The sequence below is a fragment of the Hippoglossus hippoglossus genome, chromosome 13 (assembly GCF_009819705.1).
Source record: "Hippoglossus hippoglossus isolate fHipHip1 chromosome 13, fHipHip1.pri, whole genome shotgun sequence".
In the NCBI taxonomy this organism is placed as follows: Eukaryota; Metazoa; Chordata; class Actinopteri; order Pleuronectiformes; family Pleuronectidae; genus Hippoglossus; species Hippoglossus hippoglossus.
Window position 1 is genome coordinate 17945911 of NC_047163.1, and position 27342 is coordinate 17973252.

General features: G+C 40.7%; 1 protein-coding gene across 2 annotated transcripts in view; it reads right to left on the reverse strand.

The window, feature by feature from the left end:
* zgc:172282 (leucine-rich repeat and fibronectin type III domain-containing protein 1-like protein) overlaps nucleotides 1-27342 on the reverse strand; it is a 166222-nt gene that overhangs the window by 59724 nt on the left and 79156 nt on the right. For both annotated transcript variants that reach the window (XM_034604033.1, XM_034604032.1), the window contains exons 3-8: nucleotides 12357-12573; nucleotides 11100-11251; nucleotides 10581-10834; nucleotides 10142-10385; nucleotides 9864-10021; nucleotides 8137-8517 (exon numbers count right to left, since the gene is read on the reverse strand). In XM_034604033.1, the coding sequence (XP_034459924.1) occupies nucleotides 8137-8517; nucleotides 9864-10021; nucleotides 10142-10385; nucleotides 10581-10834; nucleotides 11100-11251; nucleotides 12357-12549 (1382 nt within the window). In that variant the 5' untranslated portion in view covers nucleotides 12550-12573. The remainder of the gene's footprint in view (nucleotides 1-8136; nucleotides 8518-9863; nucleotides 10022-10141; nucleotides 10386-10580; nucleotides 10835-11099; nucleotides 11252-12356; nucleotides 12574-27342) is intronic.

The window sequence follows — 27342 nt, forward strand, 5'->3', positions numbered from 1 at the left end:
CTCGGTCATTAATAAAGAGTTTGTTCAGTCGTATTTCATTGAGCGTTGCAGGATGCAATCCATCTAGCAGCTCTCTTATCCCTACTTACCATCCAAATCCCCTCTTCTCCCTTTCCCTCATCCTCTCCAGTTTCTCTTCTGCTCTCCCCCTCCTGTCTCCTCATCTATCCCACTCCCTCTTTCTTTCCACCCTCTCCCCTCTTCCTTTTTTGCCGTCGTCTTATTTACTACTTTTTCTCCCCCTCCCGTCCCTTCACTGTATCTATCTCTCACGGCGTGTCATGTGTCTTTTTAATTACTGTACCCTCCAGCCATGAAGATCTAAAGGCTGGGTGGTGGTGGCGGGGGGGGCTGTTGGAACGGGAAGGGGAAAGCGAACGCATGACGAGGGGAAGAGCGGGGAATGGGGGGGGTTGGGGTTGGGGTAGTAGGGTTGGGGGCGTGTCACGGGATAATTAAACATCGATTTGGAACGATGATGAAAACGGCAACAAGGCGCCAAACAAGGGGATTATGGGTCGGACAGCCGACGGCATTCTGCTGAGCTCTGCAAATAACTGGGAGAGGAGAGGGAAGGAAGGACAGAGGGAGGGGAAAACGGGAAGGGTAAACCTCCATGTAACGAATACAAAAAGGAGGAAGAATGGAGACAAGGAAAAAAGTGCAGAAAAGCAAAATGATGTAAAAAGACAACAAAATAAGAGGAAATCAAGATGAGGAATGAGCCAAAGAGGCTCAATGAACATTGGGATAGAAAGACGGAAGAAATTGGGTAAAGGAAAGTGATACAGAGTTAGAGGGAGGAAAACTGCTGAGAGAGTGAGGCTGTGACGTGAAAGAGAAAGAACGACGACGACTAAATAGATGTCTTCAGTGTCTTTGAACTTTACCTCTCTGATCTAACTCATTAGTTCTCCATCTAATTGACACTCATGCAGCTGGTACCAGTGATGGAAGGGTGTGTGTGTGTGTGTGCGTGCGTGCGTGTGCGTGTGCGTGCGCGCGTGCGTGCGGGGACGGACAGTCATTTGTCATTAGGCTCTCTAAGCTCATTAGTACATATACACTGAATCACTCAATTAAATGACAATGGCCGATAGCAAACTGATTGCTCATTGGATATTGGATTGGATATGGAGACGTGTTCATGATCATGAATGTGAGTAGATTGTGATTGGACAGAAATATTGGTTTGGTGATATTGTATATGAGACCAAAAAGTGGATTAGGAATATCACATAAAGCCTGTTTGGTTTTTTACCACATTAAATGTGAATTTCATTATTGTTCATGGAATTGACCACAGGTGTAATATCCCGCTGTAAGTCCACTGTTTATAGTGGCAGTAGCAGTAATAATATTTGAAATAAAGTGTAGGAAATATAAATAAAGGTGCGACTGTCGGATCACCCCGTGATTAATAGAGACATTTTTTATTTACTTTTTACTTTTTTCATTTTGATTCCATTGGAGGACTCCACAAGCCTGACCTGAACAATGGTATTAACAGTTTCAGGTTAAAATGCATATTATGAAACTCAACCTGATTTATGGGTTGGCTGATATGAGCCATATTTGCCATATTTGTATATGTGTCTGTTTTTTACAGCCCTTAAATGCATTATTTTCCATTCCAAGGTCAGATTTTCTATGGCTCACTCATTCAATTTTAATTTAGGGCGCAACAGGGCTGCTTAAGAGTAACTCATTATCCATATCACTCAATTTACCACAGACTCTTCCCTTGATTTTCTCTCCTCTTTTTCTGCTTTGAATGCACTGATTTACCAGTTGGAGTAATTTTAAATTGACAAATGGTGCCTCGGAACTTGATAGTAAGTTAATTTGGCTATAATGCCTAATTAACCAAGAAAAATAATTAAAACGCTACATTAGAAAAAAGGGATTGCATTTGATATTAGTAGAGTTGTTACTTGCTGAACTGTGCACCAGCAATAAGCAGTTTTATAGGATGGAGCCTCTATTGATCATGAGGAAACATTTTCAGGTGAAGTCGAAGCTTATTTCTTGTTATTTCAGTATTACTCAACTCCAAACACTTGACTTGTCCAACTGAAGAAAGGAGGGCAAATTGAGTCATGAAAAAAACGGATGCACATTACCAATATATGTGAGTTTTATACACCCACCTACACACACACCTCTCTCTCTCTCTCTCTCTCTCTCTCTCTCTCTCCATCCCACTGTACACATAGTCATCCACATGGAGGCACACCTCAGCCCACCCAGCTTTGTTCCAGATGCTTCCACCACCTGCTACAAAGCTATTAACCCCTAACTCCCATTTAACACACACACACACACACACACGCCTTGTGCACTGACTTGAGTTCATTCATATTTCAGTTTAATGATGCTTGACAATCCACTATTAATGTCACACCAAGTACTCTAATGGCTTTTAGAATTCCATAAAGAATGTACCACGCTTGCTAAAATCCTTCAAAAGAAAATGGATGACATTGCACAGGATTAAAAAAATACAAGATACTTATCGTTTTACTAATCTTTGTGGAAAAACAAGTGACTATCAGAACCACAGCAGGTGTGATTAAGAAATTATAAGACAAAAGTGTGAAAGCTTGTCATCATCCATGTAATGATGAGGTATAGAGAGTGCATTTACCCTTGCTAATGTCGCCTAATGTGCACACCATCATCTAAGTAAGGGCTTGCTTAACAGGAATGAGAGTGGAGTTTACAGTTATTAATGCACGTTTCCAGTCACTGTATCCTGAGTCTGCTATTTTGTGCAGTTTTTATGTGTCTGTAAGTCCATTATCAAAAGAACTACTGACATGGACAATACAGAAAAGGTTGCTCCACCTCTTCAGAGAGACAAAGAGTAATGTCCGCTCCACATTAAAGGATATTCAAGCCAGTTTTGCTTGTGACTCACCCTTCCAAGCAAGCAGGGGCGTTGCCAACTGAATCGAAACCTTTCGCCATTTTGAATCGGGAGGTCTTGTGTAGTATGAAAGGAACAGGCATCGGATAAAGCTAAAACCTGCAAAAGCCAATTAAAGCGAGCTGACCAGGATGTGTCATATTTGATGTTGCATATTTGTCTTGAGAAATGAAACTGCGTACAGCGTTGAATCACGTCACGTTTGATCATGCTAGTATTTGTGATTCCTCAAGCTCCCAGAAAGTCACTCAGAAATCGTTTGTTTAAAAACCAAGTGTGTGTTTCTGCGTAACGACTGGATTGTCTAGCGTGTACGTTCTCACAATTCAAAGCTTGATTAAAAGCTTGAATTCAAAGGTTGAAAATCGGTTAAATCACTTAGGATTTGACAATCCTTGAGTGTGTGGCAGGCATTCGGACACCGGCGCTTGGGCTCATGTCTGGGTTGTTGTCTGTATTTTGTGTGTGTGTGCATGTGTGTTTCTGAGTGGAAAACTCTGCCCTTGCGTGGTGGGCATATTGTGAGGAATATAAAAATCTTTAAATTATTATTTGTCAAATTAAGCACGCATACACACAACTCAAAAATCTTATCCCACGCACACATACAGGCAGAAAACCAGACGAAGTGGTTTGAATTTGGAATAGAAGCTAGAAGCTTCTTTGCAGGAGCCTTTCATATGTTTTTCTAATGCATGTATCGTGATGCTTTGCATCGATGATAGAAGTTTAATGTGCTCTAACTGCATCTTCAAAGACAGTCATGCTCCCACACCAGGATCAAAGTACATGCTTTATAGAGAGAGCACCTACGTCCGGAGGCAGACACTGTGTAAATATATCTTAATGGAAGAAGTAAGTAAGCATGTTGCTACTCATTTATTTTGTTTCTGTGTAACTATACACTATGAAGCAGCAGTCACACGAGTGGCAAGTTGCTCTAGTCGACATGCTTGGCTTCAGGCCCAGTTCAGACCAGGGAGATCCAATCATCAAGTGGTCAGCGCTAAGTTCACCTGTTCACACCTGGTATATAAATGTGTCCCGAATGTGTCTCCTTGGACCATTTTTGATCAGATCTCACTTCCCTGCTATTCACACAAATATACATGTACGTCTTTTGTGTTTGCGAAAACCGAATGATGTTTTTTTTACCCGGTCTAAGTTTACAGATGTGTCCGATGACGATTGTTTACGTATGTGTGTCGGCACAAGTGAGAGAGCGAGAGAGAATAGGGCGAGCAGAATCAGCAGGGACTGAATGAATGAATGCGTGCAGCCATGAAGAAAGATTTGACTAATTTAAGAAAAGGATCAATCATTATGTGGTAATGTTGCTATTGTGGCCACAAACAAATCAACGTATGGGCTCTAAGAAGCTAAAAATATGTTTGATTTATAATAATCTGCAGTGGGTCAGAGGACGTCAGCTGATTAGGATGCGACAGCGAAAAGAATGTAGACACATGCGAACCTGACCACCTCCGAATGTGGTCTGAGTGATCAGATCACAGGACACATCGATGACTCATTTAAATGCATTCTAACCTGAATTTAGTGCACACCACTTGTGATTGGATCACTCAGGATGGATATTAATACCAGGTCTGAACGAATTCTGAGAGCCATTAAAGACTTCTTTATTAACCCAATGACTCCCCTCTCCTCTCTCCCATAAACCATCACACTGATATGGAACATGAGACAAACATGTCCCAGTCCCTGGAAAGCTTTTAGCACTAGAGAGAGATTTATGATAGACATTTGGTGGATTAAAAAGCTTAAAATTAAAATAAGTGTTGACAAGGCAAACCAAGTAATTTCCACAGAATGAATATAAAACACACACATGCACACAAACACAGACTTTTTGAGTAGAGGATGGGAATCAGTTAACTCAGGAAGTCAAGGCTTCGGAAATTAGACTGATTGGATTTACTTTACAAATAATTCCTCTCTGGAGGTGGTAGCCTGTGAGTGTTTATCTGAACAAATTCAGAAAATACCTCATTGCATTTAAATAGCAGTCAAAATGAGACAGAATATTTTGCTCATCAATGCGCTCTGCATATGACCCATGTTGGTTACTAACAATTACCTACTTACTGTACATGAAAGGAACTAAATAAAACAGCACAAGTGACCACAGAGGGAAACTGAGACACAGTTAAGTGTCTGAGTCAGATTCTGCTGACTGTGCAGAAATGTTGAGCTGGCCACATCCTTTGGGTTGTTGGGTTTAGATTGTGATGGTAAGTCTGACTCAGAGCTAAGATGTCAGATATATAAACACACTTTTTAATAGTTAAACAACCTACTCAACAAAAAAAAATCAAAAATCAAATACCACTTAAAGAAATTAAATATTAGGTCCTCCTTATTTGTCAGTCACTCTTGGCTCCCAGTTTGACAGCTTCTCTTTACACAATGTGATGTAGCTTAAGGGGAAATTTTAAACCCCCAGAAAAAGAAAAGCAAATCCATTGCAATCCAGTAATTATTGCCTTCCTTCAATAAATCTGTCAGAACATTGACACTAAAAATCACTGGTTGTCTCTCTCCTGAAACACATGCTTTAAAAAGCAATGACACATCTTTTATTACCCACATATGGTGTGGGTAAAAGATACAAGAAAGTGGAGGAAATTAAATAATCAAGGATGGACATGCGAGGTGGGAAGAGACAAAGAGGAATCCACATGAGAAGAGACATGTCTGTGTAGATTTATCTTATTCAACATTGTACCACAGGACATCTTATCTTAAATGACGCCTTTCTTTATGTTTGCCAGTGACTGCAGTGAAATAATCAATCCTTCTATTATAACTAATTAATTATAGCTTTTATCGTCTATTTGGTCTTAAAACCTAAAGATGGAATAACTAGGATCTCAGTCCTAGTTGATTATGACCATTTTTTAGACACAAACTTACACCCCTACACTTAGCAAGTGTTTGGACCTGCATAGCCACTGTGCCCACTATAACTACACCCAACCTTGAACAGGCAGGGGCAGATGGGAGGTTGCTATGCAGAGCAACAGTTGCCATGCTCAGAATTGCAAGAAGCCACTTATCCCCCATCGTTATCTGAACTGTCTAAATACAAAGTGTTCTGTTCTGTCTTTAGCTTAGAAATAGCATCACCTCTCACTAGATTTGCACAAATTAAGATCAGTTGTCTGATTCTCCTGTCAGCTGAATTTATTTGACATATTCTATCAATGGGTTTTTCTCCTCGACGATTTCAGTTTTCCCCAAAGAGAGAATGTCAACTGTTAATCAATGGTTTAAAAAAGGTGAAACCAAGGAATAGTCAGCAGTACTCATCTTTGATAGTATTTAAGTTACCTGTCACTCATAACTAGATCTGGGAGATTTTCCCCAACCTGTTGCCATGACAACTCCACAACGTATGAAACTCCTCACACACCTGCAAATAAACAGAGTTTTGCCAGGCTTGCCGAGGGATTTGGGCAATGATGTTGCCAGTGCTTTGGTTTTTGCAAAGAGAGTGAGAATGTGGATGATTCCCCAAGAGCACACAGATTTAGAAGAGAACTTAAAGTGCGCTGTGGTAGTTTAACCGCGTTTCTTTCTCTCACAACGCCAGCACAGCTCCTGTTACATTAGCTGTAACAGTCATAAGAAGAGGCAATAGGGGGGGTGAGAAAGAATACAGAGAGTAATCTCCCACACTGACATGAAGAGAAACCTAGTCATCAAACAAAATGGCTTCAAATAATATTCAATAAAAGTTTGCTTTACACACCCAATCATAGCTTAAAATAGTGAAGGCATGACAGATATGTCATATTCTAACCCAACAAGTAAATAATAGAAATAGGGATTAATTGTATTCAAAATCTAATTTCAATATAATGGAACAGGTCGGAGGAAGGTAGCCATAACACTCAAGCTAATACTTTAGCTTTAAATCACATTTTATTTGTGTAGATTCCAAGCCCGAGCCCTTTGGCACCCAATGGGTCATTTTCAAAAGATATTACGGTTCTTGTCAGGTCGCTCATGTTGGCTGAGCTGATTTTTTTACACTGCACTTGTCTGTAATTGTGTAAAACAAGCAACCATGAATGTCAGAGACAGGCTGACGGGCTCTGTAAGTTTTTTCTCAGGTTAAAATAGGTTCAGAAAGAAAAATGTGACCCGAGTCGCCCTCTCATGTTCATATACTGTATACTCGGAAGATAATGATTGATGGAAAGATAAACCTGCAAAAGTCTGCCATTACATACTTTGCTGCTTTTATTATGGAAAATTAACGTTGTGCTGACACATGAAGGAAACTGATTCGTCAATATCTGTTGAAAGCACTAATTTGGTGACCGATCTTAATTCCTATGCACAGGTCCACATTCCTTAACTGCAAATGACAACTTGAACAAAGTTTTATGATTAACATAATTCAACTTATAGTGACCTTTCCTCCTATTCAACTTCTGCATATCAGATGAGGCTCGTTCCAATGCTAACATTAAAATTCAATGGCTGCAATCACAGAAGTATCAAAAAGAATTACCATAATACCTTGAACTGCTCTTTCTATCCATTGAAATTCTTTGGGCGTCCATTCACACTTTATCTGGATTAAGGATAACAGTATGAGTGTGCAGTAGGATGTTGTGCATACAAATCAGAAACTTACCTGTTTGTTTCAGAAAGATGGTAAAATATGATTTTTACCATTAAACATTCAAACATTTTGAGACCAAATGTCAATCAGAGTCGAATCTGACAAAATAATGACGTTGCCAAGATAATTAAATCCTTACCACAAATAAAAATACCACACTAGAACCAAAGTGTAATGACCAGCAACAAACTCACACAACAAACCGGCACAGCAATGCAGCAAAGAAGCCAACTGACAGACAAGCATTAAAACGTGTTACAGAGCTACACTCCTCACATTTGGCCCAGGCCTCCCCTGCATTCAGGGAACCCAACAATGGCTCTGCTCCAGTACAGATGTCTTTATCATTTCAGTTGATTAGACTTTTACGATGACTGGCTAATCTCCTCTTGTATCATCTATCATCTGCTCTCATCCTCATAGCCAAGGCTGATGTCTGCTGATTACACACACAAATGCATCCTCTGCTTTTTAATAATATGGCTTAAACATTTGTATTGAATTCAAGATAATTAATACACAGAATAATGAATTGCGGTGGAGATGGACATACCTATACACCAGTGCGTCATCCCCAGAGCTGTTGTACTGGACCTGGAACATCCTGACTCCAGATGTAGGCGTCTGACTGCTCCATCTAATGAGGGCAGAGTTTCCTGTCAGCTCCACCAATGAGACCCTCCGGTCTGCCGCCCTTGTCTCGTTGTTAGGCAGTGCAACCTTAGAGGAGGTTAGAATATCAGAGGGGGCGGGTTCAGAGGATGGGTCCCGGCTGCGGCTTGTGCTGTTGGCGAGATGAGGCATGGCTGTGACAACTAGTTCCACCCTTCCTGTGGACTCGCCTGCTGCGTTTGAGGCGATGCAGGTAAAGTTTCCTGAATCCTTTAGGGTTGTCACATTGATATCCAGGCTTCCATTTGGGAAAACTAACGTCCTGAAACGAATGGAAAATGAGATATATCTAAGTCAATTAATTCAATAACTTTAACAAAAATAACTGAGGTGACTCCAGCTTGGATAAACAGGCCAAACTTTCCACTACTATAGTGCAATCCCCATTAATTTAAGCAAATAAAAAAGCAAAACACATTTACATGTGTAATTTAAGAGGCAACCCCCCTCTAGTCCTAACCATCCAGTCACAGAAGATGTCCTCGTTTGTCATCCATACAGTTGCAAATCAGTGTTCTCCCATTCAACTCATTTACATCTACCACCATCCTTCATTATGACTCTTTTCTAGAATCAATAAAATGGCTGCCAGTCTGATGATGTATGTTGCTGACTGTTTTGCAGCTTTATCCCCACAACTTTAGGCTTTACCAGAAAAATGGTACTTGCCAAAGAATCCAACATTGCTTTGGAGCCATATATTAACCCATAAGGCCATAAGGTTTCTTGTGTGAATATGCAGCTTATGTCACATCCTCCTCTCATTTACTCAGGTCCAAAAACAACAAAAGAAGAATAGAAATAGATGGTAGACTTCTGTGAAGCTGTGTTATTGTGTGTACTTTATTTTTGGTTGTTCTCGTCCTCACTCCATCCACAAGTGTCTTATATTTCAGTCCATAGTTGAGGACCGAGGATAGGGCAGATTTGAGTGTTTATTAGCCAATGTACATTTGTAGTGCACGGTTATGTATTTCTTGTGATAGTCATATGTGAACAGACAACGTAAATGCATTTATTCTTGTGTCGGATGTGGTTACAGTTCATCCCCGCCCACCTCTGAAGTTTGGCTGATCAAAACACAATGTCCCCAATGCATCTTTGGTTCATTTATGCATGTACTTTCATGTAGTCAAGCACTATCGGATTGCAGTGCACTGAGTGGAGGGCAATGTTATCAATGATTTGAAACCACTGTTATGTAAACCATAACTCTAAACCCACGTCTGACAAGTGTGCCAACTAGGTTACCTGATAAAAATGTGAAGAAGGTCTAATGGTGGAGATTTTAATTCCGACCTCAACTGCTACCTTCTAATCCTGTTTCAGAGTTGGCCCACGCAAGTCATGTGCCTACGTCCTGTTCCTACAGCCAAGCCAGAAATGATGTGAGGCACACTGTGTTTCTGACTTGGGTTTAACATTGGCTGATGGCAATGAGCTTGAGAAATACATCAGAATATTTAAACCACCCCCTTTCTCACCTGCTAACTGGTTTCCCAGGTTTCTGACATCATTGAATGTGGACTAGTGTTCTCACTGGATATGTCATATTTGCTAAATTAACACTGTACCTTAAATTCAAAAACACTGGAATAAGGGTGATACCTTGAGCCATTAGATATAAGTCGCCCTTCAGGGCTGATCCAGTGGACTTCAGGCTCTGGGTCACCATTCGCTTTGCACTTCAGACTGGCATGCTGGCCCTCCATTGCCACAGTATGAGGTGACTTGCGTGTTAGAACTGGTGGGTCACAAATAAACTCCTAAAGGACAAAACAGATCAGGTAATTTTTTTCAAATCTGCATACTTATCTGAGCTGTATTATAAATTAAAGGTCTGTCTCATATCCAAGGTTATAAGGCATATTAGTGTCAAACCTCACCTCTTCAGGTATTGTCCAGAAATATTTGGCACTGAGGTCAGAGGGAGAGGCGCATGTCTCGAGGTCATCTTCTCTGGTTAGTCTCCTCAGCCACAGGAGTTCACAGTTACAGTGAAGGGGGTTACCACCAAAACTCAACACCAGGGAGGTGAGAGGGGAGCCTCTGGACTTGGCATAAACTGGGATTCTCAGGAATAATGGATCAGGGGGAATTTTCTTCAATTTATTGGATGTCATGTCTAGCCTGTGGATGGACAGGGTTTTGGGAGAACATCAGGAGAGAGTGGGAAAGAGATAATTATTAGATCATATTATTAGATGATACATTGGCCAATTAAGGATATTTGAATGATCAATTAAATATAATATACAGTATTTAATTATTAAGATCCCTTCAGATTGTGTAACTCTACAGACAAATGCATATATATCCATTTACCTGGCCAGTTTGTGTAGGTTGGTGAATACCCCTTGGGGAACGTTTTCTATGAGGTTATGATCCATATTTAGGGTATTGACATTGGTGAGGCGCCCAATCGTGTCCCATGGCACCTGGGCAAGGTTGTTGTAGCTGAGGTCTAGATCCTCCAATGTGGACAGGAAGTCATCAAAGGCATGGGGAGATATGGAGTGGAGCTGGTTGTTGGCCAGGATTAGGTGACGAAGGTTGGTCAGGCCTTTGAAATGCTCATCCTGGTTGATACAAAAAGTGAATATGCAGTGAACATTCAGTGAGCTGTGAAGGTATTGCAGATATGCACATGTACTGTATTTCTATTTATCTATCCACTCTATCTTTCTGCATTGTAGCTCTATCATTCAGTTGTGTGTATCCATCCATTTGACTGTAAACTTTTTTATATGGCTCAGTTTCTGTTTAACAGCCCATTGATCCACAGTATTCGTCATTCCCATTCAGCATCATCAATCCAGTTGGCCATTCAGCCATTAATCTTACCTTGATCACAGTTATTCTATTCGAGTCTAGGTGGAGTGCTCTGAGTCTCCGCAGGTCACTGAATGCTGAAGGGAGGATCTGACTGATGGTGTTTCTGGACAGGGTTAGGTGTAGCAGGCTGGTCATGTTGGCAAAATCCTTTCTTCGGACAGCTGGGAGTATGCAGGATAAACACAAAGAAAGATTCCATCAGCAATGTCTTAATTGAGTAGATATATTAGAAAGGTAAAGTATTGAGGTGGAAAGACAAGTCAGATAGATATGCTTTCACATTAATGACGACACATATTTGTATGGTTCTGGTGCTTTTCCATATATTTTTTATTTATATATAGTTTTGTCATGAAAAGGAAAAGAATAGGTACAATCAGATGAGTAAGAGATCTTCCTTTACTTGATATTGCTGAACACATTATTATCACATTTGTCAAGTTAACCATTTGTGGAAACCATTGTGTTTTCTTTTAGTCTTGTAAAAAAAATGTTTTGCCAACAAACTCTAGGAAACGTCAGTATACAGCTTAGAGATTCCGGTATCGCCCAAACGGTTGCAGAATCTTTGAAATTGGACATGAACAATGTGACTTAAATAACTATGGCTGTGTGATGTTGTTAAAGGTGCATCACAATATCTTTCTGGGCCATATGAAAGTGTTCTTTTCTTTTTAACTTGTGTCTTTTGTTTTGTTGAAACACAGAATATAATTTATTTTAAATCAAGCCTGGGAAGATTAGGTGGCTGCCGTGGTGGGAGCAAATGGAACTTCAGATTAAAATAAAAGGATAAAGCAGCACTTCAGTTCTTAAAAATAAGTATGTCTCGAAGTAAAAAAAAAATCGAATTCTTTGATATAGGGAGAAGATGAATCATTAATGAGACTTGCTTGTCTGAGGTGTGAAAGTTGAAATACCCAGACTCGTGAGAAATATCAGTCACGTGGAAACCAACAGAAAAAGAGTTGTGACTTCAACCAACATTTGTATTCACTGTGAACAAAGTGTTCCGTTGCGCGCAATTGTTCTGAGATAAGGTAAATATGCTCCCATTGTTGCAACCAGTGTTTTTTTCCCCATATAAGCAACAAATCCAAGCATTCTCATTAAATGATTGATTAGGACAAAAGAGGGTGAAATAAATGGAGCAGTTCATGAATGCATGGATCAACACTCTACACACTGAACTCTGATGCATTGTTTGAATTTCAGGTTTATGTTAAAGTGAATGTAATACTGGACAGGCCGGTTGGTACATTATACCTGTGATGAAGTTCTCTTGAAGCCGTAGCTCCACGGTGCGTCGGTCAATGGCTGCAGGAACGAACAGCAGGCCTGTCTTGGAGCAGAGGATAGCGAGCGACGGAGAAAGGCTCTGGCACATACAGCGTTTCGGACACGGCTGTCCCCTGCATGCTGCTGCCAGCAACAGCAAAGACAACCACAGCCGTTCCATTATCCTCCAATGGAAACAGGTCACCTGGAAGACAGAGTTAAGACAGCAATGAATTCAAGTGAATACAATGATGGTGTCACTGAAGAAAAGTTAAATGTCAAGAAGTGGGAAACCAGGATGACTTTATCACTCCCAGAGACACTTAATCTAGGAGTTTAATGCCTGTGTTTCTTTTTTCCAGACAAAAAAAACTAAGTAGACCCCAACAACTCCTTCAAAAAAACGAAACAAATAACAACTTTACAAGACAGCGAGTGGCGTCTGAGCAGTTGATCATGGCAGCGCTCAGCAGTTGGACTCAATTGCTCAAGGCTGTCAGCTCGTAATAGACTCTGTCATTGTGTGGGTGTATAGTGAGCTGGCATTTTCCACAGACACATTGGGGACTCTTTCCTCACCACTACCTTTTTAACGTTGTGATTGTGACAGGTTATATTGTGTATATTGTATTATTGATGTCGAGTGACACTGTTATACAATGGTAAACTGCATTTTTGAGGTCAAGGTTGCATAATGTCTACGTCATCCACCTAATAGCAACAGTGTGCTATATTTATACAGTGGAAACCGCTTATAGTGATCAAGCTTGTCCGAGCCAAATTGATCACTATAAGCTAGTTGATTACTATAACCAAATTACGTAGCTTCTGTACGATAGTCCCAGAACTGTTGATAGAAGGAACAGCGGCTTTTAAAATATGGGAGATTCACATTGGGGACTCGCGCACACACACTCACTTCACTCTCTCTCTTTCACACACACACACATACACACACACAGAGAGACTCAGCTCATCCTGACTGCGCCTGCTCTCCTCTCTCTCTCGCACGCTGACACACACACACACACAAACATTTGTAAAATCAGACTGGGTTAAATCAACTGATACATAAACTTAGTCCGAACTTTGAATTTATTTAAATATATATGTACTTCGGAGGAAGTTGTTTTATACCCTTTTTTGTATCAAATAATAAAACTCAAAATATCAACAGTCATTTAGGATCAAATTCTGTCACAGGCAGCTAAACGTGGTACAATAATTACTTTTAAACACTGCGGACACTGTTCTAAACTCATGGTGGGATTTTCATGTTTGCCAGTGGGCAGCAGTGTATTAGCCTGCCCAGTTTGACTGCCTGACGAATCAATAGCACTGAGCTTCTTTACAGCTGAAGATAAGTGTGCAACCCCTTCATCTCGCTTCTTACTTGATACTCCCAATACCCTCAACCAAACATTTGTATCAAGGGATGATATATCTCTGGATTAAAAATACTCAGTGCTGCCACATGAATTTCTTGAATTTCCCTGTGTATCGTCCCGCAAAGCGAGTCTGCCAAATATATACAAACAAATGAAATTGCATGCAGTCTCATGAGCCTGCTAAAAATAGAAAGGCCGTAATTTGATACTTGATGTTCTCCATCCTCTCACAATAAGACGCAAAGCAGGAATGATGATTAGCTATAATTCAGATATAAAGAGACACTGAATTTCTTTTATCAGCCTTTCCATTTTCCTCCCTGTCAGTGTTTTTCTATGTCATTCGATATATCTCTCCCCGTTACTCTTGATTATTCCATCAGCTATACCTCCCTGTGTCATTTCCCCACATATGGCAATCTGTTCACCTGTTGTTTTTACAGATATCCTCGTGCCGTTGTTCTCGTCTCACACTTCACTCACTCCATAATCCCTCTTTCCAAACTTGTGAGTACATTTTCATGCCTGCTTCATGAACACATGCATTGTCAGTCTTCTCGTTATTTCTGTTTCCGACTCTCTTGCACTCTTGTTCTCTTTAACTGATGCATTGCTTACACTGCACCTCATTTCGCTTCTCCATGTCTATCATACACCCCTCTTTTTGTCATTGCTCTGGCTGCCTTTCAGCTCTTCTGCCACTCTTCCATCTCCTAAATCCTTATTTATAACTTTCCCACAGAAGATGGGATTCTCGTTTCTAATCACGCCCTCCTGCTTGCTTTTCATTTTCTAGTTTTTCTCATGATCATCTATCTCACAAGCCCCCTTCCGCAATCTTTCTCTTTTCTCAGGCTCTCCACGCTTGCTCCATATTTTTGCCCCATCATCCATTTCTCACTGCGTCTCACTGTCTTACAATGCTTTCATTGTAATGCATATTTAATGTGTTTACATTGCAGAATTTGTTGCCAACTGTGATTTTAAATCCACAGTCCTTCTCACTCCGTTTGCATGTGCATGAGTCCACAGTGTATTACCCGTGCTCTTTTGAGTATTTAGTCATACCTCAATTGGTTCTACCACACATCAAGTGTATTTATTTATTTTTTTATGTTATTCAATTATGGATGCATGAGTTTTGCTGTATAACTCAGTTTGGGCCTAAACAGTTCTTTGCATTGACTGTAAACAATGACTGTTCAGACATCTTTGATGCAGTGTAGAGCCTGACAGCATTGAGCCAACTCAATTAAAACTCCCCTTGGCAAACCTGCATACTTATACTGCATGAGTCTTAATACTGCTGAAAAATAGAACTAAAATGATTAATCATGTTGCAAAATCCTCCTGCATCTAACTTTCTCTCAGGCCTACTCAAAAAAGTTACTTTTGGAAAAAGGTTTGGTAACACAAAATACCAGTGTTGCCACGAGTAATTTTTGGGACAGGCCCAAAAATGAAAAAAAGAAAACAAATATCTACCGGTGAAAAAGCAGCGTCATTCAGTACATGTAGAAGACGAAGATGTCAAGAGAGTTTGTGGTGATAAAAGCTGACGCCGGTGTCGAGGTGCTGTAAACAACATCACGGGATCTACGCAGCAGGGTTAATATGTCACTTCCTGCCTCTGACTGCTGCTTCACCTCTTGCCTGAACAATGCGGAGGATTTGATTGTGTTGTGAATGCGTCTCTGCAGAGAACCTTCCGCTATGTTGTGCATGTGTGAAAGGCAAACTCATGTTTAACTCCGAGGTCATGTCTGAAAAAAGGCTTGACAAAGTTAATACATTTGCAGCCAATGTAAAAAAAAACGTGACAAGGCAGAGCAGAATAGAGTGACACTAATGAGAATGGGGGTAAACAGGCAGTGTTGCATCCTTGCTTTTAGCTTTAATAATGTAAAGTTGCAGTTCACTAAATTAAATTAAACCTGATGGTTGACAGACCACATAAATCAAATCGTATACTTAAGTACCTCGAGGGGTTGTCATCTGAAAACAAGTCCATTTAGCGCACAGCTTTTGAGAATCTCAATTTGTATCAATCAACTAATCAAGAATAATTGTGACACATTCCAGAAAAAGTTCTCAACATTTGGACAAAAACTGTAGATCTATCAAATTTAGTTGGTAAATCAGGCCACATATTCCTCTCACCCACACATGCCTGACACCATCCACTAACTGCAAAGTGTTATAGTTATTTTTAAACACACTGTCAGATGCATCTTTCTTCCGGTCCATATACCGTCAATTATTCAAAGTTGGAATAATGCTTCTTTACGTCTAAAAGTCAGAGTTAATGGACAAAATGCATCCAGCATCATTTTGCAGTAATTACACTGAGAACACTGCATTGATATTCATTTTGAAGGGGCTGTAAAAGCTGCCAGAACAGAGCTCGGGCTGTCTCCAGCAGTGACAAATGTTTATGTTTTCAAGGTTTTTTTTTTTAATGGAAAGTATGACGCAGACTTATCCTGGCGGTTTCTTTGTTTTGCTTGACAGTATGATCTCTGCTTTGCATTTGTGAATCAATCAGCTGCTCCCCTGTATAATTTTTCAATGTGTTCAGGGCAGATATTGTAACTGACTGGAATTCCACTTTGCCATGTTCACTGCAAATGCAGGGTTGTGGATGTACTATTTGCAGCAGAATGGGCATTAGCTATGAGGACAGAAACACAAGAGATACTTAAAGCAGATCAAACAAAGTTAAAGGTATCATTGCTTTAGAGGAACTGAAAAAAGCACAGTTTAAAGTTTTCCCTTCAGTAATGGTGGAGAATTCTGAAGAAAGTGGTAATTAGCAACACGTACTGCAAAAACAGCCAATGTCCATTTTCTAAAAAACAAATCTCCTTCCCAGCTCATATCGACCTCACCTGTGAACTTCAAAGACAGCCCTCTGTGCTCCTGTCTCAGTTTTTCTTCACCATTTCACACACAATCAATGAAAACAACAAGGTGTCTTCACTTATGTGTTTATTGTAAACATAGCAGGCCCCAATGCTGTGTTTACCTTGTTTGAAGAAGCTGTGAAGGAGCTTAGTCTCAATAAGAGTCGACCTTCATTTGATTAAACGTGTGCTCTTCAGTCAAAAAGGGATCAAAGTACCCTGAAGTCATCTCAAGCCCTTGTATTTAATTGCATTCATAATGCAGTTACATTATAGTGGAAAACAAGACAACAACATTGTTTGTTGCAGTCACAGTAAAGAATGCGAGATCAAAACAGAATTTAGCAGTGGTCACAGTCAAATAGATTAGCAGTTGTAGGGACTCAAGCTAAAAGAACTTGAAAAGCAATATTATTGCAGCCTCCATCTGAAGCAATTAGCAACGCAAATCCCAAAACACATAAATAAGCTTATGAAAGGGATGGAGACTGAGGCAGATAGACTGCAGCAGAGAAATGATCAAAGAAAACACAACAAGTCAGAAGACAGTCAGTAAGTCGGTGGAAAGGGATGAAGGGAAAGGGAATGATTAGGAGAGGTAAAAAAAAAAACAATGAGGTGACAAGGTGTACAATTGACTTAAATGTGTAATTGATTCAAGACACACAAGGAAATACTCAAGATGTAGGGTCAAATGTATCTAATTGATGTTCCTCCAGAGAGATCAGCCCAGTAAATAATCTCTAGAAATAAATTAATCATGTGGAAGACACTCCCAGTCGCCCGGTGACTTGACACACATCCTCTGCTAATACCCCAGATCAATGCTATTACGGGATTCATTTTTCAAACGATAACTTAACTTCCAGAAAGGAGTACAGATCCGAACCCCTTGAGTTTCCTCTCTCTGGTTTAATGAGTCAAGCCATGCTTGTGACCTCTGAGAAAGCAGATGTCATTTCATTCCCTCCCTTAATTGCCCATTGAAAGATACTTTTAAAACGGCCGCCCATAGTGCCACCATCCAAGTCCTGGTTATGTGCTGTTATGTGTTAATGAATTTCAAAAGCAACTATTTACTGAACATTTTCTGGAAACCTTTGATCTCACAATCAGAGAGGCTCATTTAGGCTCACACAGTCACATACAGGGCTTCAGGTGGGCTGGAGTTGAGCTCCTTCTCCTTCAAGAGTAATGTGCATGTGCCAAGATGGTGATGAGTCCCAGCTTCCATGGCTATTAAGCAGTGGTTGCCTGTTTATTCAAAGTTTATTAACATTGAACATTTCGTCCAAATCACACATTCAACGTTGCACTTCCTTGGGCCCTGAGCAATACAAATGCCACAGGTGAGGCTGAAAAAATTTGCAATTGTTAAGATATGCAAGACACATACTGAGCATGTAGAACTGACATTTGACGTTTGTGTGGGTGTGAGGAGCGTTTCACAAACCCTAAACAAGATGTTGCGTCAACTAGATGGAATTCAGCGTTGACTCAGGGGCAGTTAATATATTGTTGGTCTATTGCCATTAACTGGGTTCGATTATGATTGTAAATAATCCCTTAATGTAATCTTTGCACTCGGTACCAGCCTATTATCCATGTTTATACACATCCGCGCATCTGTATGCATGTCCTAATAGGTGTGTGTGTGTGTGTGTGTGTGTGTGTGTGTGTGTGTGTGTGTGTGTGTGTGTGTGTGTGTGTGTGTGTGTGTGTGTGTGTGTGTGTGTGTGTGTGGCTCCTCTCTTCGCACCGTGTACTGCACCCCGCAATGGAGATGGATTACCCTGTCAGTGCTCTAGCAGGGCCACTGCAGAGTGTCTTGTACGTGTAATTTACTGTATGTGTGCGGAAGCACGAGTGTGTCCGTGTGTATACGTGCACATGAGCTCACTCAGTCCTCATCAGGTTTGTCTCTTTGAATTAGGGGTTGGCAACTTCAAGATTTTATCCTGTGATCAATCGCAAAGATGTCTATAATCTACTCTTTATATTCGGTCTACCCTACGTCCACAAACCAACACAATGATTGCCTTCTAGATGGTTGTGCCGACTGGACAAATGGTATTGCATCTCAATTATAGTGTATCATACTTGTTTCATGTATTTGAAAATTGATTCAACGTTAGTAAGCAGTATGGCAGATGAAAAGCTGGTCCCAGAAAAGCGCTCGTCGGTCAATGTTGTGGCCGGTTTCATTCAGGTCTGAAGTCGCTCCCATGTCACTTACCCACTTGCTCAGACACCTCATCCTCAGTCAAAGGCAGTATGGAAACAGACTGTACTCTCTTGCCATGAGAACCCACAGCTGTCATCTCCTCATCCACTTTCTCCCCAAACACATTAATAGTTGGGGACTCCGTAATCATAAAGATCTGTTTCTTCAATGCAGTCACTCATTGTTTCCCCCGCAGCCACAGTCCCTGACATTCTGGATTCGCTCCCTTGGTAGTTGCGCTCACTCACCATGCAGCTCGTCAGCAGTCTGAGCTGACCAAAGAGGATTTTTTACAACCTTTTAAAATCTTTAAGTACTTGTGGAAAGTCTGTTTTTATTACCGCTCCTATCCACACACTGGATCACAGGGCTCGACTTTTTAAGCAGAATCCTCAGTTTCAACAGCTTGCTCCGGTCTGCCTGCACATTCCACAATATAGGCCTTATTTACAATTTTAATCTGTTTTGGGGATGTTGTCCTTCTTCAGGACAGATGGACTCCACCCCATTCTGCGATGTAGCCGAATTCTGAGGCTAACTTGCAGCTTTGTGTTCAATTTACTCCACATGATTGATTGTTCACTCCCCACACCCCCTCCCTGGGCACGTCTTCTACTCCTGTGGCACCAGAACACGATTCCCTCCATTAGCTCCGCCTACCGGCCTCACTAACCCTCTAATTTCCCCATACAGTCCCATTATTGAGCACAGAATGTCCCACCCACACGGCATATCTAAAGGTATAAACAGTTACAGTCTATGTTCCATTTCGTATATAGGCCTGTTTGTGTACATTGCAGGGTGCTTTTCCTTGGTGATTTTAATGCTCATGTATGTTGCCCTTCTCTCTCCCAAACCACTCATTGTTTAGATCTTATCAACCCTTTCAATCTGATTCAATCTTTTAGCATGGCCACACATTCTAAAGGTCATAGCTCAGACTTGGTACTCTCATCCGGTTTCCTCCCTGAGCATATTAATCTGCTGGCCGCGCCTGTGAATGGCCATGAAGCTGTTTTGTAAAACTTCTCTACACCTTCCTATTCCTAATCTCTACCCTACAACAAGCTCCTGCAAACACCGGCTCGGCTGCTAGATTCTGTCGAGTATTTCCCTTGAAAAAACACAACCCAAAGTTGTTTTAAGGCAATGTCTTTGGTTATTAGTTTTCCATCCACCTCCTCTTCATAACCTGGTGTTGAGTTGTCCTGGTTCATTTTGTAAATATGGAGTTTGGAGGGTAACGGCAGTGTGCAAGAAATGGTAAAAGAAAATAGTAGGAGAGGTGTGATTACTTTTCTTTCCTCCATTTCAAATTAAAAAACCTTGCCATTTTAAAAGAGTACTCTCAGGACTTAACATGTATGGATGTATGAACATGTGCTCCTTGCTTTACTGTATGAGAGTCTATGAGCACTTGCTTGCTGTGGCCCTTATGCGCTTGCTTATGTTCTTGTCTGAACACAAGTGTAACCACATGTATTGTACGCAAGTGTGTGTGTGCGTGTGCATGTATGCACTATCTATTTCTGCAGAGTACATCATAGTAAGAACACTGGGATATTAACGACCTGGAAAGCAGCATCATCCATCTGCTGCATACACACAAAGCCATACTGTGCGCACACTCACACGCAAACACACACGCTCATAGTTCACTTGAATTAGATGGAGTGTGTGTTTAAGTCTAAGCGGATGCACTCTTGTGTGTTTGAGTCCATATGTACCCATGCACAGGGCAACAGTTGTGCAGCTCTCTGCTGCAGCTTAATCTCCCTATAACGCTTTAGTTATTAACAGTAAAACAAATCCGTGCAATTTTCTGCTCTTGCATCAACACTATGTCAACTGTAAATGAAACAAAACAGCACCTCGTCTACCGTCTGTCTTTCATTTGCCTTCTCAATTATTATACATCGTTATGTTCTATTCCGTTGAATAGATCAAGATCGGGAACAAAACACTGATTTCAAAGCATAGAGGCCATGAAATGAATGAAAGGCAGGTGGAGACCATGGGAAGACAATGAACAGAGACAAAGCTAAAGCACAAACCAAGGCTTCCTATAGAATGGGGTATCTGGGAAAACCAGTGGTGAAAGCGATGCTTTTATTGGCTGAAAAAAAAAGAAACTTGGTAGGGGCCTGTAACTTAGCAACGAGGAATGACACATGGATGGTAACAGTGAGGAGGTGGGCAGAGTGTGTGTGTCTGTGTGTTGTGGGGGTGTTGTGAGAGTGTGTGTATGGGGGCTGTGAGAAAGTACAAGATTGGTCTGGAGATCTCACAAGTAATGAATCTGGAGTGTGGCTGCAAGAGAGAGCGAATGGGGAGAGAGACACACATTCGGAGAAAGAGAGAGAGAGAGAGAGATTGCACATGTGTTGTATAAAGAGTGTTGCATCAAAATGAATCATCATGAAAACAAACCTACTAAGGCTTTTATTCACAATATCACAGAGAGTCCATTAAACTACATTTTAATGAAATATTTGTCTAATTGTATTGTATTTTTCTTCATTTGTTGGGGGGAACCCTGCAAAGACTTCATGAGTCCCTCATCACAAGTGTGGAAGCGTTTTTGCTTCCTCATCATCCCCATCAATTCATATCTGTGGGAATGAGCCCATTTAAAGCCCTAATGAAACCCAGTGTAGTGAGGAACTCATTAAGCATCTAATGTGATTACAGTGAAATGTGTGTTTTAACAACACATGGTGAGTAAAGACTTCAGGAACCTCCAGACCACAGAGACTGTTGCAGTGCAGTAGTGAGGTAGCTGACAGGATTGCAGCAGCCAAGTCTCACTTTAACTCTGCGCAAAGTCTGTTAAAACTGTTCTGTTAGCACAGTTTTAAACACAGTCTTGGATTTCTAAATGCAAAAACGTTAATCGACCAGACATCACAACATAATAACTGAGCATTGAAGTTGATTTGGAAAATTTGTGTTTTGACAAAACACAAATTTGAGGTCCTCTCACTGAGGACCACATCACAAACATCTGCTTAACTAGAGCTGCAGGTCTGAGCGTCATTTCCATGTGGTTTCTGCGCTTTGCACAACCCTCTCACATCAGTCTTCTGATTCAGGTTTAAAATGTTGGACAAATCCTTATTTGCTGCGTTCCACTTTGCTTAGTTATTTGTTGCTTGCACATAAACCAAGTAGCAGAATTCAAGTTGTTAACTGAGCATCCATGGCCTAGTGTCCACTGTATATAATCAAGTAAATAAACTGCACTTCTAGCTCACCATAACTGAGCAGCTCTTTTATGGTGTTTTATTGTGTTATTGATTTAGTGGATGTTTGTCAGTGCACAGTGCAATACACACACACACACATATACAACACATGCAGTTTGTTGCGCTTTTTTTAATTGCCCAAACCAAATTGCCTTCGGGATTAATAAAGTGGTATTGTATTGTACTGTGTATAATCAATCACTACAAGTATGTGTAAAATGAGATAACCTTCAACTTTATAGTGTTTTAAGTGACTTATGTGTGGTATAGTGTGAACATGTGGCATGTTGAACAAATCCAGACATAAAGCTTTGATAACCGTCTTTTGGGCCTGATCCATGTTCTTATGTCCTTTGCTTAGAATATTCGTGGGAGTCAGACCCAGACCCCGACCTCCCAGAGGAGGACGTGAGAGGAGACGCTTTCTCTGTGGGGATCAGTATGATTATGGCCAGTGAGCTGTGCTGCTCACTCTCTCTACAATCAATGAGGCAATGAGTGCTAGTTCTCACACTTGCATATGCAGCTGCCTTCGACAGTAACCCCATTAAAATGTTGTATCCTTAAGAGAACGCAAAGACCTTCAAATTTAGTTATTTAGATTTTCTACAAAGTTACATTTATGTGAAATGTGTTGTGCAAGATAAGAAATATTGGGGAAAATTAAGCCTTTTCTCGACTCACTTAACATTTTGAGAATTAAAGAGGTAACCATCTGGAAGAATACACTGTAACACGGCTTTTAATTTCAAAGGGAGGTTAGAAAAGTAATCCCCCCTCTTCCTGACTATTTCCTTCAACCTTTTCTTGTCCTCTGCCTTTACCCTTCAGACTCTGCCTTCATTATATTCCCTGCGATTAGACCATTATTACCCATAGAAGCCAACACACTGACCCATGAATAAACTGGTATGGCTGGTATGAATGGGTCATTGGGCAACTTTCAACCTGCAACTGCAATCTTGATTTTAATTATGGATTGTGTACAGGTCTCACACAGCTTGGCCTCTGTCTCAAATGATGTATATGGATTTCTATAGTGTAATAAATATAATGACCCTGCACTTACTATATAATTTGTTTGGCAGAATTTGAATAGGCAGTAACCTCCAGCCTACAGGACATTCAGCTTTACTCTCTCTGACAAACTCCGCCAAGGATGTTGTGCTTTAACCCATGTGTGTTGGTCGGTTGGTCCGTCGGTTGGTTTGTTATCCAGCAGCATTACCCCCAAACAACTGAATGGGTTTTGGTAAAGATCCAGGAATGTTTCAAAATATATATATATATTTTCATGCTGATATTTTCACCAATTGTTTGACATAATGTTTGTTCAGGACATAATGTTTGTTCAGGACATAATGTTTCGAGTCGAAGTTGAATGCCGGGGTTAACGGACACTTGGATAACACCACAAGAGGCAGTATGGAGGCAGTTTTTTTTATGTTGTTTTTTACGTTTGAAGAAGTAGTCGCTATTTACTTCAATTGTATTGGATTTGGCTGCAATGCTGTTTACCCCTTGATATTCCAAAATAATTTGGTGGACTCAAAGACTTCACCCACCCCTCAATCGGCATAGTGGTGAGTAGATAATGAATGCATTTTCATTTTTAAGTGAACTATCCCTTCAACATGTTACAAAAAAATGGAAATATTTAAAAACGTTGATCATTTCATAGCTAAATGGACGTTTATTGGTTTTATGTTCCATTCAAAAGTGTGGGAAGATGAGCAGAGGTGTGTTATATATTGTGACTATTGCAATCGTTGGCAATTTTGCTTATTTATACTGAAACATTGAGATCAATGACAATATTATTACATTCTTGATTAGGGGGTCAAATTTTCAGTCTGTCTCTGTGTATCTCTCATGTCAAAAACACTCAGCAGCTCAAAGACCACAGTTGGCTAACCAGCAAATACACACATCCACATAGATACACCAGTACTGACACACACAGTTGCCCAGACAAACTTTCACCTTCAATGTGGAACTGATACACCGCTGGGATCAGAGACACACACACACACACACACAGTAATGCTGTCTTTCAGAGATCTGAGCCGGGGAGGGATACAGACATTTGCTAATGGCTCTCTTGTTACATGACTCTTTTCGCTTTCCTCTCTTCTCTCTCTATTTGCGTCTCTTTCTTGCCGTTTCACACTCTGTCTCCATTTCTGTTTCTTCCCTTCTATTAATCTCGTTCTCCTTTTCAGTCGTTGTCATCCTCTGTTTTTTCCCTGTCTGTGTTCTTCCTCTCTGTCCCCCTCGCTGTGACTTCTTCCTAACACTCTGTCCCCTCGCTGTCAGTAGATAATGAGGTGATTGTGGCTACTTGCATGGTGCATCAATGCTTGCCGCTCTGCACTCTATCGTAGCTCTAACCGCAGCCTCTGGTTTACTGTAATACTAACCACACACTGACACACACACATCCTCTGTCTCCTCTTTGTGTGTCTTCCCTTCCTCTTTAAAAATAATGAATGAACATCATATCACTCAGGCCGCATTACATACTATACACCTCTCTCGTCATTGCCTTTTGTTTTCTCCAGGAGAACAAGATAAGCAGACGAAAAAGAAACAGAAAAGGAGATGGCGAGAGAGAGACATAAAAGAAGAGAGGGGAAAAGGAAGGAGTCATGTAACAAGAGAGCCATTAGCAAATATCCGTTTCACTCCCCTTGTCAGATCACTGAATGACAGCATCAGTGTACGTGTCTGTATTTAAGTGAATGTGTGTCACGTCACCCCCCTTCTAAACAACTGACAGCATCTATATGACATTATTATCAGCTCCGAACATCAACGATTCTATTTATATACCTGTGTAACATGAAGTTCTGCCTGTTGCTATGTCTCCTTCCAACCTTGTGTTTGTCGATACGAAAGTTGATATTTTTCCCTCTAAATGTTTTTGTCCATATTTTCAATTTTTGCAACTTAAAATCTTAACGAATCAGTTCACCTTTCTATAACCATGTTACTGCTAGGTCATTGCATTTCTGTTCTGCTTCCCACCCCAAATTTTGGGATTAGTTTTCATTACTATGGTCAAGTAATGACCCATTACAATAATTATTGCAATATAATTTTGAGCAATGGTAATATAATAAAAGTCTATATATATATGGATTATTGCTTATAGGTTGTGTAAGCACAGTATTGATCGAACCTCAGATTTGCGAAATGTTTAGCTGTTTATCAAATGTTTGTCAATTTCTGTTTTTGAGTTTGACACCACAAACTTCACTGAGGAGCAAAAATAAGTATTAACACTTAAATGAAATATTAATGTGAGATTTATCGTGACATTTTTACCTTGATATACTTTTTGGCCATATCGCTCCCTCCACAATTTTTTTCCTCTATTTTCTTCTTCATTTCATTGCTGGTTGTTTCGAGGCAAGTACCAGTGAGCAGCAGTCAGACAGGGTTGCTTTGTTTGCAGTAGAAACAGCAGAAACAGCAGAAACCGGGAGTATAACCTTGAAGTGTATTTAGATTTTTTTTTACCAGCATTCTCTTTTTTAAAACACATTCAAGCATAAAAGCGTTTTCCCCCTAAAACTTCTGTCGTTAAAGCCCAAGCTAAAAACATGAAACCTCCTCGTTTAGCATTTTCCTCTCCCATGTGCCTCCCTGCTCTGTTTCACTCTCAAACAAAGGTTGCACTCTTTTCTATTCATATTCCAGTGATGTTAATGCTAAGACGAGGAGTTAAGAGGTAGTCATAGCACAGAGGAAGGTTGACAAAGACTGCAACATGAAATGCACTGTAAGCGCAACAAAGGGAATCTGAGGGTGAATATGAAGATCTAGGAGGCGTTTGATCACGAGCTGTTCGATATGCTGGAAGCAAGGCCGAGTCGACCTTGAGAAATGATCAACTTCAAAGAGGATGTTAGCATGTAGGTTTTCATAAAGCCAGTGAAGTGGAGAGGAAAACAAATACTGGCCAGTGGTGGTGTTTTGCTACCAACTTTATACCTGTTCTTTTTTTATATTTGTATATATATGTGTCCTTTGAAAATCAGAAGCCGTGAATAACACTGTTCATGGTTTCCACTCTTATCTTCCCATACACATACTCTTACACTTTGTCAAAGCAGCAAGATCCCACCAAATACTCACTATAATGGTGTTCTGACATCAAACACTTTCCAATCTGAAACACAGGTAAATATAGACCCTTAGTTTTCATCAGGTTTCCCCATGTTCCTACTCACTTTGCCCGTCATTAATGATCTCATAGATAATCACTTTTCATACACCCTGACATCTTGCATTTCTCCATCTCTCTCATTTTTCCCAGCTTCCCTTCCTTTATTCCTTTGATGCTTCCTTCCATCCCCTCCTGCACCCCTTCCCCACTTTCTTCCGCTCTTATTTAGGGTTTTGTACTGGTTTATCTGTGACAAATGTGTGTCATTTTGCAGAGCGCTGCAGCAAGCAGTCGGGATTCGTGATCATGGTGATTGTGGAGTAATGACATTACAGAAGAAAAGAGGTAGACGACGGGAGAAGTGGTAGATAACTAAGAGAGTGGAAATACGTAGAGAGAGGGGATGGAAGAGCAGAGGACAGTGGCAACATGGCATGAGCGTAAAATCGCTAAAGAGAGGGATGAAGAGGAAAGGAGGAGAAAGCAGGAGAGAAAAGATGTTAGAGAGACGTGTGCCACTTGGTAGTCATCACAGAGAAGCTTCCTCCATTCAGGAACTTAGCGTGCAGCTGTCGCTTCAGGGAACTGATCACACACACTCAGTTACAGATACACACTCACATATGTATACACACACTATCTGTCTCTCACACACACACATGCACCCATGCTTTGGGCTGTGCTTTGAACTGATCCCTGCCACCGGAGAGGCACACACAGAGAGCTAATATTATCCTATGGCCTTCATATGGTAATATGGTTTTATTGCTATAAAGAAATATGAATATTATGGCTTTCAGAGGAAGCTTAGGGAATTACATGGCTGCCATGGTTCTCAACTTCAATAGAATATTCAGATTTTCTATTTATCCAGGGTCTATGGGTGGGAAATCTATTAAAGTATTTACCTTTACCATGATATGCGCTGGCACGTTATATATTCATACCAATGATTGGGCACACAAAGGCGAAAACGCGAGACACGCCTTGAGATGCCTTTGAATGAAGGTCACAGCGCAGCGGGGTAGACTGACCTACATCTG